This window comes from Cupressus sempervirens, chromosome 4 (genome assembly GCF_028749045.1).
Source record: "Cupressus sempervirens isolate cs-2001-9-10 chromosome 4, ASM2874904v1, whole genome shotgun sequence".
In the NCBI taxonomy this organism is placed as follows: Eukaryota; Viridiplantae; Streptophyta; class Pinopsida; order Cupressales; family Cupressaceae; genus Cupressus; species Cupressus sempervirens.
Window position 1 is genome coordinate 361,734,588 of NC_143121.1, and position 18,192 is coordinate 361,752,779.

General features: G+C 35.1%; 1 protein-coding gene across 2 annotated transcripts in view; it reads left to right on the forward strand.

Annotated features, from left to right (window-relative positions):
* The first annotated feature begins 8,082 nt into the window (after positions 1–8,082).
* Positions 8,083–18,192, forward strand: part of LOC149561564 (3'-5'-exoribonuclease family protein) — a 169,039-nt gene continuing 158,929 nt past the window's right edge. The window contains exons 1-3 of one of the 2 annotated variants that reach the window (XM_089825190.1): positions 8,083–8,459; positions 8,783–8,941; positions 9,086–9,142. In XM_089825190.1, the coding sequence (XP_089681316.1) occupies positions 8,816–8,941; positions 9,086–9,142 (183 nt within the window). In that variant the 5' untranslated portion in view covers positions 8,083–8,459; positions 8,783–8,815. The remainder of the gene's footprint in view (positions 8,460–8,782; positions 8,942–9,085; positions 9,143–18,192) is intronic. The other variant, XM_089825189.1, reaches the window with a different exon arrangement.

The window sequence follows — 18,192 nt, forward strand, 5'->3', positions numbered from 1 at the left end:
ATCTTGCCTAGCTTTAACGGTCCATCCTCCAAAATTGGCAGAATGAAATGGTATCGCAATTGTATGTGTTTGGTCTTGGAATGCATAGTTGAATTCTTTGCAAGATGAATGGCACTCTGACAATCTGTAAACAAATAATTGTCCTTTTGAGGATGTCCCAATTCTTCCAAAAAGAATTGAAGCCATATCATCTTCTTGGTTGCCTTTGTAGTAGCAACATACTCTACCTCTATAGTGGATAATGCATTAACCTTCTGTAACCTAGAAACCCAGTTCACGACTGCCCCACCAAAAGTAAAGACATAACGTGTACTACTTCGCTTGGTATCAATATCCCATACCAAATCTAAGTCAACATAGCCTTGTAAATCAGTAGTAGAGCCCCCAAAGTGTAAACACTTATTGGATATTCCTCTCAAATATCTGAGAATCCATTTGAATGCATTCCAATGCTCAATTCCTGGATGACTCAAATACTTGCTAATGACTCCCACTACATGTGCAATATCTGGCCTAGTACATACCATAGCATACATCAAGCTTCCTACAATGAAGCATAGGGTACCTTAGACATCTTATCCTCCTCTTCTTGTATCTTGGGACACATCACCTTAGTCAACTTCAAATGACTAGGTAAAGGTGTGCTAACAGCTTTAGCATTCTCCATAGAGAAATATTGCAACACCTTCTCAACATAATCAGCTTGAGATAGTGTCAATTTCTCATCTTCTTATCTTTGCAAATCTTCATACCAAGGATTTATTTTTCTGCCTCCAAATCCTTCATAGCAAATGCATGTGCTAACTAGCGTTTCATCCCCTTAATCTGATCCATGTTAGACCCAACTACTAGCATATCATAAACATATAAACATAAAATAATGTAGCTGTCATCATCCAACCTCTTAAAATAAACACAATGATCTGAATGATACCTATTGTATCCATGCTCATACATAAAACTGTCAAATTTTAGATACCATTGTCGAGGTGCTTGCTTCAAACCCTATAAACTTTTCTTCAATTTGCACACTAATTTCTCCTTACGCTTGACTGCAAATCCCTATGGCTGAGCCATATATATCTCTTCATCCAAATCACCATGAAGGAAGGCTATTTTAACATCAAGCTACTCCAAATGAAAATCTTTAGTAGCCATGATACTTAAAACAGTACGGATAGAAGTCATTTTAACAACAGGAGAAAATATCTCATCAAAATCAATGCCCTTTTTCTGTGCAAATCCTTTTACAACTAACTTGGCTTTAAATCTTTTCTTACCTCCTTCCTCTTCTTTCAACCTGTAAACCCACTTATTTTGTAAAGCCTTTTTACCTACAAGCAACTTGCATAAATCTTAAGTCTTATTTTTCAGCAAAGAGTCCATTTCATCTTTCATGGAAGACTCCCACTAAATCTTAGTATCCACCTACACAGCTTCATCATAACATTTAGGTTCACTAGCATCTATTAGTAAAATAGAATACAAAGAGGGAGAAAATATTTTTGGAGGTCTAATTTGCCTTTTTGATCGTCTAACAGTCACTAGTGTGTGTGGTATTTGTTGTTGTGGTTGTTGCACATCATGAGGAATGGCTAGAACATCATCTTTTGGAGTATCATCCAACACTATATAATCATCTTCTTTCTTCTTATGTTGGTGCAACAGATCTTTGTACAACACTTTCTCATTGAACATGACATCCCTGCTTCTTACAATTTTATGATTTTCAAAATCCCAAAGCCTATAACCAAATTCATTCATGCCATATCTAACAAATACACATTTCTTTGACTTAGCTTCTAGCTTGGTTCTATTTTTAGAATCTATATGAGCAAATGCTTCACAACCGAAGGTTCTGAGAAAAGAATAACTCACCTTCTTACTAGTCCTTGCTTGTTCTAGAATACCACAACCCAAAGGAGTAGAGAGACTTCTATTAATCAAATATACAATAGTATTGACATCCTCCACCCACATGTGTAAGGGCAACTCAAGATGTAACCTCATGCTCCTTGCATGCTCCATTATAGGCCTGTTCATGCGTTCAACTACTCCATTTTCCTATGGAGTCCTTAAAACAATTTTTTGTCTTTGAATACTATTAGTGGAGCAATAATCTTCAAATTCATGATTGCAATACTCACCACCATTATTAGATCTGAGACATTTTAATTTCTTACTAGTCTCATTTTCAACCAAGCATTTCCATTTCTTAAAAGTTTGAAATACATCTGATTTTTGTCTATGGAAATAAATCCATACATTTCTAGTTGCATCATCAATAAATGTAACATAATAATGAGAGCCTCCAAGGGAAGATACTTGAGCCAGTCCCCATACATCAGTATGCACAAGCTCTAATTTCTCCTTTTTGTTTTCCTTCCTAGTCTTTACAAAACTCACTCTCTTTTATTTTCTATACACACAACTTTCACATAAATCCATATTAACACATTTTAGACCTGGTAAAACATTCTTTGAATGAAGCACTTTCATACCTTTCTCACTCATGTGCCCAAGTCTATTGTGCCACAACACTGTATTAGAATTTACAACAAGTATTTGTTCTCCCTACTCAACTACATCAACTGTTCCTGAACATTCATTTTTCTCAGAAATAATTAAAGTAGAAGGAACAATATGACCTGTACAAAGATATAAGGTGCCTACTTTCACACCTTTTGCTACTACAAAGGAACCTTTTGAAACCTTCCAATTTTTATCATTAAAAGTAACTACACAACCCTCATCACTGAGTTGCCCTGTTGAAATTAAATTCCTACTCAGCCTTGGAACATGTCTTACCTCATGTAGTAGCCAATGATTCTCATTCTACAACTTAATCTTAACTTTACCCTTTCCAACAATCTAATAGGGTTCATTATCCCACAAATAAACAAGCCCAAAATCCCCTTGGACATAATCAATGAAATAACCTCTATGAGGTGTAGCATGAAATGAAGCACTAGAATCTAAAACCCAAGAATCATCAACACTTTCTAAAGATAGAAGCAAAGCATCATCTTTAAATTTGTTACTTACCACATTTGCCTCCTTGTCTCCATCTGGTTTATCTCTTTCATTTTTCTTTCAATTCCAATAATCTTTCTTTTTATGCCTTGGTTTCCCATAGTACCAACAGTCATTCAGTCCTCTTGATTGAGACCTCCTCCCCTTTGACTTTCCTCTTGATTTCCCATGATTTCTAAATTACTTCCTATCTTAGTCATTCTGCCTCAACTTTGTGCATTCAAAGCACTTCCAGATGTAGATCCGCCTGAGGATTTCCTATGAGTTTCCTCACTTAGAATAACACTGATCACATCATCATATTTTAGGGTACTAGATCCAGGAACAAAATTACTCACAGCCATTACCAATCCATTCCAGCTTTTAGGCAAAGAACACAAAATCAAGAGAGCCCTAATTTCTTCATCAAAATTGATATCCACAGAAGATAATTGACTAGTAATAGCATGAAACTCATTTAAATGATTTGTAATAGATCCACTTTTTTCTATTTTCATATTAAATAAACACTTCATGAGAAATACCTTGTTTGAAGTGGAGGGCTTTTCATATAGTGTCACTAGGGTTTTCATCTACTCTTTAGTTGTCTTCGCTTTTGTAATATTAAATGCCACCGATGGTGCCAGGCATAATCGAATGCTTCCAAGTGCCTTTCTGTCCAAAAGATCCCATTTATCATTTGACATAGATTCCTGATTCTTGGTTTTTCCTTCCAATGACTTCCATAAATCCTTCTGATAAAGGTAGTCCTCCATTTGCATTTTTCATAACTGAAAGTTCTATCCATCAAACCTATCAACCCTCAGCTTACCCTTGTCTGCCATTGCTCTCACTCAACCGTGAGACTTTGCTACAGAAGATAACTAAAAAAAAACCTCACTCTGATACCACTTGTTAGGATTAAACCACAAACATAAATAACAATTACATGCAAATATAACCAATAAAAAAAAATAATAGATCACACAAAAAACAACACAAGACACCAAGATTTAACGTGGTTCACCTAAACCCTGGGCTACGTCCACCAAATAGCAAGTCCAATATTTTTATGATCCAGTGATTACAATCTAATTACAATCTGCAACCCCTTACAACTCAATACTGCTACAAGAACCAATTTTGCATCACCTTATAAAATAATCCCTTACCCTAAGCCCTTTTTATACAAGTATTAAACCACTTTAGGGTTATAATTAATAATTACATGTCGGGCCAAAATCTTGATAAAATAGGGCCCAATTTTTTTTTTTCGAGCCCTAAAGAATTTCTGAAGTATGTACAGTACTTTCCTGATCAGTCACCACAATCTAACAAATTAGATATTGGCATCATATTCAGAAGGTCAAAAAACCCCCAAATCAACTTTTGTTTCATCAAACTTGGATATCTAGGGTGAAATCTAGAGTCATTTGATTTTTGGAGGTGTGACGGCGGCGATTCAAGAAAAATAATTATAGAGGTGATTTTCAAACAATGATATATCCCTCATACGGACTCTTTTTTTTTAGCAATTTTTTAAATTTTGTTTTGGGGTAGAACTTCATCATCTACACATTGGCGCAAGATGTTTGAGATCTCTGTTCCTAATTTTTTCTGAAAATTGCAAATCCTAATTTTTTCAAGTTCAAAGGATTAGTTCAGGCTCATATGGACAGATACTCAGGTGCTATTTTTTTTGAGAGTGTATGATTTTTTGTTTACTTTCCAGATCTGGTATCAGTTTGGAGTAATTTTGAGTAGAAATAGTACTTTCAAATTTTGGTCTCATTTTGGCCTATTGGCACTTATAATTAATTAGATCCTTGAGAGGTCTTGTGTCTTATCTTGTTGAGTCTGATATAGCTTCATATTTGTTGTTGTAACCATCAACATTAGAAGTCCACTTACGCCTTAAATTGGCAAGTGGCCATTGTAATCGCACTAAATATAAAGTGCCAAATCATGCATTAAGGGGGGGTTTCTTTGATTTTTTTTTGGCATTTTTGGGGGTGCATACATTATTTGATCTCATGGAGTCATGCCAAAAGTGTTACTTTGGTGTAAGATTCAAATTGACAAAAAGGAACTATAAGAAATGGAGTGCTTTGATGATTGATCATCTAAGAGAACATAAGGAAGTGTTTCCTTATCTATATTTGAAGATATTTCCACCTAATACTAATTGGGGACATCTTTCTCTTCTTCTTTGCTCTATGTATAATAGTATGAGTAAGGAATCTTTTGCTTCTCTTAGTAAGGCAAGTAGTCCTCATGATGTTTGGATGTGTCTTTGGGAAGCATATGGAGATCCATGAGTCCCTCCATTACCAGAGGATATTCTACCTCCACTCACTCTAGTTGTGCTACCTACAATTCCAATTGAGATCATACCTCCTGATGCTCCTGTTGCTTCTACTGATCTAGTTCCAACCACAGATGCTCTTGATTCAGTGCAGTAGGAAACACCATATCTTACTATTTCAACTTCATGGGATGACTTCCTTCCAGACATTTTTGTGTTGTTTATGGAGTCTTACATTGAAGATATGGGAGACATTATTGATGACATCCATCTTCTCTTTGTTGAGGATAATTCTTCTTCACTTGTTGCAAGGGAACACTCTAACACTCAACCACTTGATCTTTCTTTTGAGACTGACATGATTGTGGACACTTCTTTTCAGTAGATGGAGGAGGACTCTTTTATTCAAAGGAGACATATCAGTCTTTGGAGATTGTATTCTAGTTTCCTCAGACATCATATCTTTTGAGGATTCTTCCTACTAGTTAGGGAGCATTCTCTGATACACCTATGGCACCGCTTCTTCGTACAAGGAGGAACACCATTTAGTTTTCATGGTGCAACTTCTTCAATCATCAAGGAGCTTCTTTCATGGGTGTGCATTCATCATTGAGGGGAGGCTACATTGCTTCTCTTCCCATATCTTCCTATAAGGATGATTCCTTATCTTTGGAGTTTGATTCATTTTCATACATGGACATGTTACCTTCTTTTGGGCATCCACCATATTGGTTTGTGGCATCTACATTCATCAAGGACTTGTCAACAAATGAGCAGACTTCAAAGGCAACATCCATAACATACTACATATGGATTCCTCATCCATCTTCCTGTCCATAATGGGAAGTATACTTGCACCTATACTTGGTGTATCTTCTTCCTAAAGGGAGAATTGTCGTTTGTAGGCATTGGATACTTTTTTGTCTTCATGACATCCTTGTATGAGATTATTCAATATGGGGGGATACCATCATGTATTTTTTCTTATGGGGGATATATGCTTGTACATGCATGATGTATGGGGGGTCTTGATTTCTCCATCCTTGCATGCATCTTGTACTACTTCATCTCTCTTTTTGGAGGAGTTTTTTCCCATGAGGTTTTCCCTCTTTCTCCATTTTCAGAGAGATTGCATTACATTGTATGTAGAGCATTATATTTGTACGTGGGTACTTAACATGGCCTAGTAGCTAGGACCCACATTGTATCTTGCATTTAGCTTTGTGAGCTTAAGTGCATTCCCCTAAGTTGCACTTAAGGGGGGGGTTGTTATTGTAAATAATTAATTATTATTACACATTACTTAAGCTTACTTAGGATAATGAATTTTTATATTAGTTGTCATGTAGACACTTAGGAATATGCATAGTCATATGAGTTGTCTTGTTGACAACACAGGAGTTAGCAACTTATTTGAGCACATGGTGTGTACAACATCTCTTTATGAGATACACCTATGTAAGCTTATCTTCTTATCATCGCACAAACTCCTGTGCTCAATGTAGGATAATCCACCTTTGGTGGACATGTGCTGAGTTGTAATCCTTATCTCTTCACTGATTCCTAGCCATTCTAGTTGCCTTTATATACAAGGCACTTCTAGTGTGTATTCATCTCATATCCAATCATCTGATATCCATTCTCATTTGATCAATCTTGTCTCTCTTGTGCTATCTCTTGAGCTTCTAGATCTTGGCATTTCATTCTTGCCTTAGGCAAATTCTTACATGGTATCAGAGCTATACCAATTTCTCACACCAACTACTTTGTCTCTAAACTACTTTTTGTAAATCAAGTACAACTTCCGTACATCTTCAACTTACATGTTGCGCATTGAACCATGTCATTAGGACACTATACTAAACATGTCCATGGTTGCGCATCACCAAACAAGCAAAACCTTGTTCGTACAACTAAGATCTCTCTCTCTCTCTCTCTCTCTCTCTCTCTCTCTCTGCTAATCTTCATAGACTTACTGCTATGTTAATATCAATGACAAACATAGTCATAAATGCAACATGTCAATATTCTCCAATGCTTGGATACTCCCCAAATGTAGTATTATCAACATTTATGCTAAAAGATTTATCTATTAAAAAAATCCATTTGAGTCCAAAGTGCACAAACAAATTAGTTAATGTTGAATAAGAATTCGTAGATTAGGAGCTCTAATACCATTTTAAAGTTATTGATTAATCCCCACAAGTCCTAATGATCACTTGCACAAATGACAAATGAATATCAAGCACAAATATTTGCTCAACAATAGGCGAGAATTGTATTAGTGCATAAAAAATAATAAGTGATTACAATGAAAGATGAATCCTTATGGAAAGGACAAAGAAATCCTAAATCTAAATTTAAGAGGAAGATTAAATCAGTTTATGACAAACCTCCATATCACATACGATAAGACATGCACTATATTAAACTAATCTAATAAAAGAAAACACTCCTAAATTTAATTAGAATAAATGAAGTAACAAGAGACCAAATTAGAGATAATTAAATAGGTTATAATCACGATTACTTCAACATAGTTCCTAGAAATTAAGTTTTATTGAGTGCAAAGTCTAACAACATGAAAAATAAATCTCTAATCATAGCTTGAATGACTTTAGCCACATACATACCCCTTATTGATTTGAACCCAAAAAAAAAAAAAAAAAGATTATGCCTAAAGCATTTGTACTAGTATCAAATAAATTGATTCAAGAAAGACAATGAAACATCATAAAATAAACTTGGTTTCAACCCCAAGGGCCAAAACTAATTCAATAATTTATGTGGATATTTCGGGCTTCATTTTTTCTTCAAATAAATAATCAATTGATTGAAATTCGAGACTCAAGATAAATTTAAAAGTCCTCTTAAAACATTTAAAAAAATTCTTTATTTTCGAAAATAATTGGAATTGAAATTTCCTTCCCTCCGTACCCAGCGAACGCCTATGGACTCTGGAATTCCTGCAGTTAACAGAAAGAAAATTTCTCTTTTTCCTTGAAGAAATCAGGAAAACAAATTGACGAGGGATAATTTTGCAGCTGAAATTCGAGTTGGTTGTTTTAGCACTTGTCGGAGTGAAGGCATTTTAATTTTAAGACTGTGAAGATACGAATTCAAAATCTGTTGCTGCGTAGAGGTATTTTTCCTGGCATTACCTTGCACCACGAAATAATTGTACTCTATTCTTCTGTAGCAATATTTTGAATTTAGGGTTTCTGTTCTCCGACTACTGAAACAAATTTTTAGATTCCACCGGAGAGTCTAATGAGTTTCTAAAGAGATGTTTGAATCAAAATTTACGTAACTTTTTTTAGTTTGTTTATTTCAAGAAAATAGTGAGAAAATATTTTTAGCAGGCCATAAATGACATATGATTTGGGCTTGGAGAAGGAACATATGCATTTCGTAAATAAATGCAGCATTTGTGTACAAGATGTTTAGCTTAAGTTGGCTCGTTAGATCTTTTTTTCTGTTCAGTTCGAGTGCATAGACATGGTGGGGCTTTCTCTTGCGGAACAACGCTTTATACAGGGAGGAATTGCTCAGAATTTGCGGTCTGATGGACGTGGTCGAGAAGACTTCCGATCATTTTCTATTGAATCTGGAGTTATTCCTCAGGTTTGCTCCGTTTACTGTGTATGCGCTTTTAAAAAAAAAATCTCCTACAAATTTTCAAATTTTGACTTTTTTCGGACTGCATTTTACTTAGTTCTTGTGGCCTCTGACTAAAGTTTGGTACGTTCTTATTGGCTACGTGCGCAGGCAAACGGGTCGGCAAGAGTGAGAATAGGTTCAACTGATGTAATCGCCACGGTGAAGGTATTATTGATTCTCTTTTGCCTTCTTGCTCAGGTAGAAATGTACATCAGAACCAGAAAATCAAATTAGGAAGGCAGGTTCGGACATTTTCTTATGGGAGGTTTGAAGGCCCAATAACATAGCTCTCGATATATATCCAGTTTGACATCAAAGTTACCATAAAATTCTTTCTTCTATAACCATCTTCAAACGTGAAGACGAGATCAAGCCATTCAACTAAAGGGGAATTCTATCAAGCCATTCAACTAAAGGGGAATTCTAACTTAAAAAATCACCATCTCTTTAGCACTTTTTCTATTTGACATCGCTAGCGTTAGGTACAGTGGTTGCAATAATTGAATAGAATAGAATATGTATATTTACATTAAGAAGATTTAGTTACAAACTTACCTCTTAAGTACATAGACAGCACCTGTTAACTACCTACGGGAAGTTAATATTCTATTGTTATCTAACTTTGGAATTAGGGGATGCGATAATTGTTAGATTTAATTAAGAACTCACAACGATTAAATCTCATAAGAAGCAAAAACAAGAAGATGAGATCGATTAAAATGCAAACAAGGTGAGAGTAAGAACCTTCGGATATCTGTATTCATGGTGTTTAAAACAATGTAAATGAACTACAATCTACACTCTGGGCATCCACAGGTTAGGACAAGTGTTTGAGAGGTGCAGTAAACTAGAAGATTGAGTCAATATGTATGAGCAAAGATGTCGAGTGAACTCATATTGATGAGGGAGATGTGGCATTTAACTAGTATCAATGAAGGAGATGAAAAAGTTAGAGGTGGCAAAGAACCCATCAATTAAGGAGTCAACACCTTCTCTTATTTTCAATCTTATATAGGTAAATAACATAAATTACCTAAGTAAATATAAGTTGCAATTATATGATAACATGGACACTAACAATAATTATCTCTAATGATGAACCAGAGCACCCCATGGTTCATGAGGGTACAAAAATAATTAATGGACTAGGACACACTAGACTCCATGACTCATGATATCATTAGTCAGTGTTGATCCTTATTGATGGATGCACCCCTTTTGAATATACACGCTCATTCACAAGTACTTACCCTTGTGAACTGAGACACATTCATAACTCACAAGTACAACACCCTACTTTTAATTGGAAACATACCCACTATTTGCAATTTCAAATAGGGATGCTACAACTCTTTGCAAAACAAAGTAGTTAGTTTGGGCCCTACTTAATTTTCAATAAAAGTGATGTTCAATTAATTTAGTCCACATTGAACTTGTCTTCAATGCAGAGCTTCCCGATTGTTTGGAAAATTAAAAAAACTTAATGATTGATGAATCCAAGTAAAATCTTGCTTAATAACTTTTAAGACATGGGCAATAGCTTGATGGGGCATGAATTATCTTCAACCACCATGGTTCTTCTCTATCACCCTCATTCCATTCCTGCTTGTCTTTTGATACTACTGTTTTTGATATTAAAGCAGCCACAAAACCAGGGGGCTGGCTCTTAGTACAAAACCATGGTTAAACTATTCACAGCAAAAGACTAGAAACTAAACCACCAGCACATTCAGAGCCCTGCCCCTTAATATGACTTTTGATACTACTGTTGGGTCCAAATGCTGCAATGATTTTATTTAACAGAATAGCAAGTATATATATTGAGAAATGTAGTTACATGTAATTACATAGACTCCCCCTGAATAACTTCCTACAAGAAGTTAATGATTTATCATCAATAACCTAGGACTTGGGGACTAACTCGCTGATGGGATAATAGTCTCTAACAGCTACTATTTGAGAAATTAGAATCCAAGGTGGGGTATATTTCCATGTAGGAATAAATATCCATAATGCAAAAATGATTTATTGCTAGTAATGCCAAAGCGCACAATGAGAATCAAGAGTTAACAGATAATCTGAAAGGGGAGAGAATGCATAGGCCACATTTCATTGGTACCAATAAAATCGCTGACATGAAACATTGTTGGACTCCATTGGCAATTCTAGCATGTCTAGCCAGAGTTTAACTATAATAGCCCTTATTGCATTGTGAGAAGAAAGGTTCAATTAAAGTCACTGAATAAGCCCTTTTCCCAAAAATTGGGCTAACTCAAATAATATGAAATGTGCCTGCTGATTTCGTTTTGTGTTTGTTTGATATAGTAAGATGGAGATGCTGAAAGTGTTTTCTGTTTCAAGTTCATTCACCATATTTGTTGCATACAATGAATCAACATTGCAGTGAAAGAGAATAGAGAATACATTTGCATTAAGCCATATATCTTCAATACAGTCAGTAAGCATTCAAAAACAAATAAACAGTTTAGAGAACTAATTAATTTGCAGATCCTATTACAGGGCCAAGGAGTAGATTTGAGACATCCAGGCAAATAGCAATCAATTTAAACTTTATCAAAAGACTCAAACATTAACCAATCCAAATGCAGATTTAGAACTTAGTATGCCAAAGGTGTTGTCTACAGGTCACAGCAAATAACTTACCTAGATAGCTCGATACAAAAGTCTGCAAATATGACTCAAAGTGGGGTGCACAGCAATGAGGAAGACAATGCATGAATACCTAGAATGAAATCTATCAACCCCACTGAGTTATGAGCAGAACTATGGTTTCCAGTATCTCTAAAAAAGCCCACCAGCACACTGAAAAAACACCAAATCATTACAAAACTTGAACAATACTTCGAGAAAGCTCACACCACGCCAAAAACTAAATATCCTTATGAGAATACTCCATAAATTTTCAACACCTACAAACCTATATTACCAAACCAAGCCAAAACCACTGTCAATCTCAAACCGAGGAGTAGGACACCAGCGATTTAAGTATTATTATTATTATATTTTGTATAATGGTCATGTCACTTTCTTTTTAAGTCAGTGAGTTTTAGTAACTTGTTTTTTTGTTGTTTTAGTTCTCAATCAAACCCCATTATGGAGAGGCCTTTAGTATTTGCTTAAATAAGGAGTATTCTTCTCCTTGTTTAATACAATTGGTTATCATTTCAAGGTATCAGAGAATAGGTTCTCTTTTGGCAGATTTTTTTGAATAATCGCTTTTTAAAAACCAAAAATCATGTTTTTTTGGTGGATTTTTCGGATAATAAAATTTTAAAGTTTCTACAAATTGTGCTATAAATCAGACTGAAATAATACCTTATTAGTTGCTTGCTGATGATAATCTTCTATATCAGACTTATATGAAGTGTCTTCAATGGTATAATCTCAATTCTGTAAATGTTATTACTCTGCAATAATTCGTATAAGGCAGAAATGTAGAGAAGCAGACTTTATTGTTGTATTGTGTTGTCTCTAACCTCATTCTAATCTTATATTTATAATGCACCAAAGAGGCATGTCCTTAGAAAGGACATGTCTCTTCCTAGGTCGGCCCCTATATAACTTAGTTATTATGCTCCAGATCGGTGTCTCCTAGTTAACATAATTTGTTAGTAAATATACTAACAAAATCATGCAAAGAAACATTAATAAATGCTCCTAGGAAGGTCGCCGATAAGGTTAACAATCTAAGACATATTAAAGAGGCGAATCCAAATGGGATATACATGCATTACATGATCAGTATGATCTGTAAAATCAGATCAGTATGAGATTGAAGTTACAGAATTAGCACTCCCTCTTAACTTGATATTCATACTGAGAGATAACAATCTAGCATCATCAAATAAGATGAATAAGCATAGATTGATATTCTATATCTATCTAAATCTTCTAGGCATGTGGTATCATTGAACACATGATACTATGTCATATTACTATACCTGTGATATGACTTATCACTTATACTTGTGATAACAGTATTGTATGGAATGCAATATATGAGATAAAATCTGGAGAATGATTGAATTCTTCTTTTAGCCAAGTTGTGACTCATAGGTACTGGCAGTCCTATATCACAACATGATCCTGAGTTAAGATCTACTAGAACATAGGATAAAATCCGGAGAATGATTAAATTCTTCCTTTATCAAGTTGTGCTGATAGACATAGAAAAGTCTACATCACAACATGATCCTGAACTCACCTAGATCTAATAGTAGTTCTCTATTGTTTAGCACATTATCTAAGAGATTGTCATCTCTCATAATGTCTTTTATACAAGTGTTCATTATCTCAGAGATCGTCACCTCTTAAATAATGAATACAAATGGTGAAACACATAATAGTCAATAGCCTGACAATAATAATTTAAATTCAAAATTATTAAAAATTAAAGAATACAAATGTATTACATTTCAACCATACCAAGTGTTTTCCTGAAGTGATCTATCTTCACTCAAGAGAGAGGTTTGATAAGAATATCTGCTGTTTGATCTGCAGTGCAAATGTATTCTAATTTTACAATATTCCTATCTACCATATCTCTTGCATAATGGTAATAAATTTCAATATGCTTCGACCTGTCATGGAAAACTGGATTCACAAAAAGTTTGATGGAACTTTAATTATCACAATGAATAATAGTAGGATTCATGGGTTGACCAAATAATCCCACAAGTAACTTTCTAAGCCAAACTGCTTCTCGAGAGGCCATTGTTGCGGCAATGTATTCAGCTTCTATGGAACTCTGTGCTACTGATGCCTTCTTTCTGCATATCCACTATATCATTGCTGAACCTAAACTGAAACAACATCCTGAAGTGCTTTTCCTATTAGTAACACTTCCAGCCCAATCTGAGTCTGTGTACCCATTTAAGTCAAAGTCAACTTTCTCATACTTGAGTGCAAGATTAAGAGTGTCTTGTAAGTATCTCATGATGTGTTTGACTGCAACTAGGTGAATCTCTTTTAGCTCATACATAGACTGACTTAAGGCATTAACAACATAGCAAATATCAGGTCTTGTATTCACCAAGTACATAAGAGACCTAATCATTTGTCTGCAAAGAGTAGAATCTATGGAAGGTGATTCTGTTGCTGCTTCCTTAAGTTTATGTAGGTTATTCTCCATTGGAGAAAATATAGGCCTGTAGTTCCACATTCCAAATCTTTTCAAGATGTCTAATGTATACTTTCCTTGATTAAGTATAATGTTGTCAAAATTCTTCCATATCTCTAGTCCTAGGAAGTAATGAAGGAGTCCTAAATCTTTCATTTCAAATTCTTTGATTAGATCTTTCGTGCATTGATCTGTAAAATGATCATCACCTATTATTAGTAAATCATCAACATATAGTATAAATATTATCATATCATCTTTATCCTTTTTATAATAGAGATTTGGATCAGCTTCATTCTTTGAGAATCCTAAACTTGTGAGATACTTATCAAGTCTTTCATACTAGGCCCTTGGAGCCTGTTTAAGCCCATAAAGAGCTTTCTTGAGTCTACAAACAAAAAACTTTAGGGTTATGGGTTTCAAATCCTTCATGTTGCTCCAAATATACCTCTTATGTAATTTTTCCATTCAGAAATACTATTTTTACATGCATCCGATGTACTTTCCATCCCTTCGATGCTGCAATAGCTAGAAATACTATTTTTACATGCATCTGATGTACTTTTCATCCCTTCGATGCTGCAATAGCTAGGACTACTCTTACAAAGGTGTATCTGGCAATAGGAGCAAATATTTCTTCATAATCAATTCCCTCTTTCTGAGAGAATCCCCTAGCTATGAATTCGGCTTTATATTTTTCAATGCTACCGTCAGCAACATGCTTGATTTTAAATATCCACTTAGAAGAAACAACGGATTTTCCTTCAGGTCTTGGAACAATTTTCCAAACATCATTCTTAATAATGGATTGGTATTCTTCTGTCATAGCATCCTTCCAAGTTGTATGTTTAATAGCATCTGAAACATTGGTTGATTTTGATTTAGATAAATCACTCATGTTTGCTGCATAACTAGAAAATCTTTTGGGCCTTTTGCTTTCTTTGAAGGTTCCAGATGGTGCAACGAAGTCTCGTGCTTCATCTACTGTCTTAATGGCCCAAAGTGGTCTTTTCTTTGGATTTTGAGTTTCTTCAAGATTAATATTTTGAATTTCATCTTCAATTTCTTCAATGTTCTCCCTCTGAAACTCAGATTCAGTATTTTCTTCACAACTAGGTAAGGGTGAGGGATCTCCCAAACTTAGGGCTCTTTTGAATGCTAAATTTTCTTCAAATATTACATTCGTACTAAGTTCAATATTTTTCTGATCAAGTATGAAAATCCTATATGCTTTAGATGTTTCACTATACCTGACAAAAATACCTTTCCTCTCGGAGGGTTCTAACTTAGTTCTCTTTTCTTTTGGAACATGTATATATATTGGGCACCTAAAAATCCTGAGATGACTTATATTAGGTTTAACCTTAGTAAAGACTTTTTCAGGAGTTTTATTTCTAAGGTAGGAGTGAGGACTTCTGTTTTGAATATAGATAGTAGTACAAGAGGCTTCTGCCCAAAGATAATATTCTAAATTTTGATCAAATATCATACCTCTTGTTGCATCTATAATTGTTCTATTCTTTTTTTCTTCTACCTTGTTTTGTTGTGGGTTATAAGGAATGGTATACTTTCTCTTAATTTCTACTTTTTTTATAAAACTCTTTAAACAAATCTGAAGTATATTCCTCTCCATTGTCAGTCCTTAGAGCTTTAATTTTGTGTCCTGATAAGTTTTCAGTTAAGGTTTTGAATTCTTTAAATCTCTTAAGAATTTTTTTCTGATTCTTTACGTTTTAAGAAGTAAATCCAAGTTTTTCTAGAGAAGTCATCTATAAAAAGTGTATAGTAGCAGAATCCTCCAAGAGAAGGAATAGACATAGGTCCACATAAATCTGAGTGGATTAATTCCAAAACATTGTTAGTTTTTCTAGTGCTATCATGAAATGGACTTTTGGTGTTCTTACCCAGAGTGCATCATTTGCATATGCTTGAATGATCTTTATTCAACTTAGGTAAACCAGTTACCATCTTCTCCATGGTCAATAAGGTTTTGAAATTTAGATGTCCTAACCTTCTGTGCCATATTTCGTTTATATCAGCAGCTTCATGAATTAAGGCTTGAATAGGTTGACAAGGTTTTGTATATAATTCATAGAAGTATCCTTTTTTTGACCAATCAACTTTGATTTCTTAAATGAAGAGTTCTTAGACCAAGTCATTACTTTACCGTCCATGAATGCAACATTATGTCCATCATCTTCAAGTGCTGCAATAGAGATTAGATTCCTTTTTATTCCTGGTACATAGAGTACTCCTTTGAGATGTAGAGAACTACCCAACTTCAGTTTCAAGGTGCAATTCCCAATTCCTTTGACTGAATGAGCGGAATTATCACTGATGGTAACTTCGACCTCAACTTCTTTAGATATAGAGTCCAGTGCTTCTTTGTATCCTGTAATGTGTCGAGATGATCCACGATCAATTACCCATGCTTTACTTGATACTTCATTTGATAGTGCAGAATACAATACACGATTCTCAAGATCTGTAATGTCCCCATTTTAGCAATTGACCAAGTGTGTGTGCGTTAGCCTTGTTCTACATGGTCCCGAGGGCTAACGAAGGGTTTAATGGGATCCTGGAGTGTTTTGGCCTAGTCATTTCCAGTTTGGGCCAAAACGAAGTTGATTTACTCAGTTTCAGGCATACTTACTATTTTTAGTAAGTCGGCAGGACACAGTGCAGGTCAATTTTGGCGATTGGATTTGATACTCCCCGGTGAGAGCTTTGTGATGAGCTATCATTCGCATTATTCGGAGTCCGATTGCTAATACATTTTAATGCCTGAAGTTTTATTAAAGTAACGTCTAATTTAATTGTAAAATATTAAAGTGCTACTTTAATATTTATTTTATGGGGATGTGTACCCAAGGGAGACATAAGGGGTATTTTAATATATGTTTTATATATTACACATCTTTTATCCCACATTGCCCATATGAGTTGAGCGGACCCTTGGAAATTGAATAAAAGGAAGCATTTGTGGCTTCATTAGACAGGTTGAATATGAGAAGAAATTGGTGTGTGAGTTGCAGCTTCGTTCTTGGCATTTGAGGACGTTTATCCTCTCTTGTAACATTCTAAACGTCATTCCCTTGGGGTTTGGCCTTTGAAATTCTTTGTTATCGGCTTCATTATCAGGCAGTTTAGTTGCATTTCTAGCTACAGGCAGATTTGGTATTTTGCTCATATCTTCTTCACTACTTGTCCGACGCTTATGCCGTTTTGAGGGAATGATATTACGAAGGTAGTGGACTGATTGAAGGACAAAGTATTGTAGCAACACTGTTCATGCGGCACTATTCACGCAGCACTGTTCACGCGGCACTGTAGCAGCAAGTTCGAAAGCATGGGTTGGAGTATTATGTCAATAATGTTGAAGTAATTAGTGAGTTGATAAATCTACCATGTATTTGGTTTTATGAATTCTGAAAATAACATTTTATTGGCAGCAGTTCATTTCCACTTTGCATATTATTGTAGTTTCTTTCTTGTTTATGTTGTATGATACCAATTCCATGCTCAAAACACAACAAACAAATAAACGTTTGATTTTCGGAGTTATAAGGGGTTTAAAACATTAAACGGAGAAATAAGAGGTTGAATGCAAACTGTTTGACATAATTCGTTTCAGCAATTTGGTTTAGTTTTTTGAGACATTCAGGGGTGCCCATTATAGTGGTATCAGAGCTATAAGTCTTGCCATCCTGTGGAGGTCTTATAGGGAATTTGGAACAACCGAATAGAGGGAAAAGTGTTTGACGAAATGTCAAAACACTAAAATCAGAAATAAATAAAAAAAACACAGGCTAAGCATTTATGTTTGAGCATGCGACAGGGGCCTTATAATTTCCGCGATACCAGAGCAAGACAAAATAGGATTTCAGACTTGCAAAGCAAACAGTCTAGTACATCCGTGCAGGTGGACATTGAATCCAGCCATACAGACACAGAGGAGATATTCTTTGATCAGGACAACAATATGGGTGATCGAGATGACAGGAATACAGGATTAGGCAGAGGCGGGAATGCCGGTCCAGATTAGGGGGAGGTAATGTTTAGACAGTTACTGGAT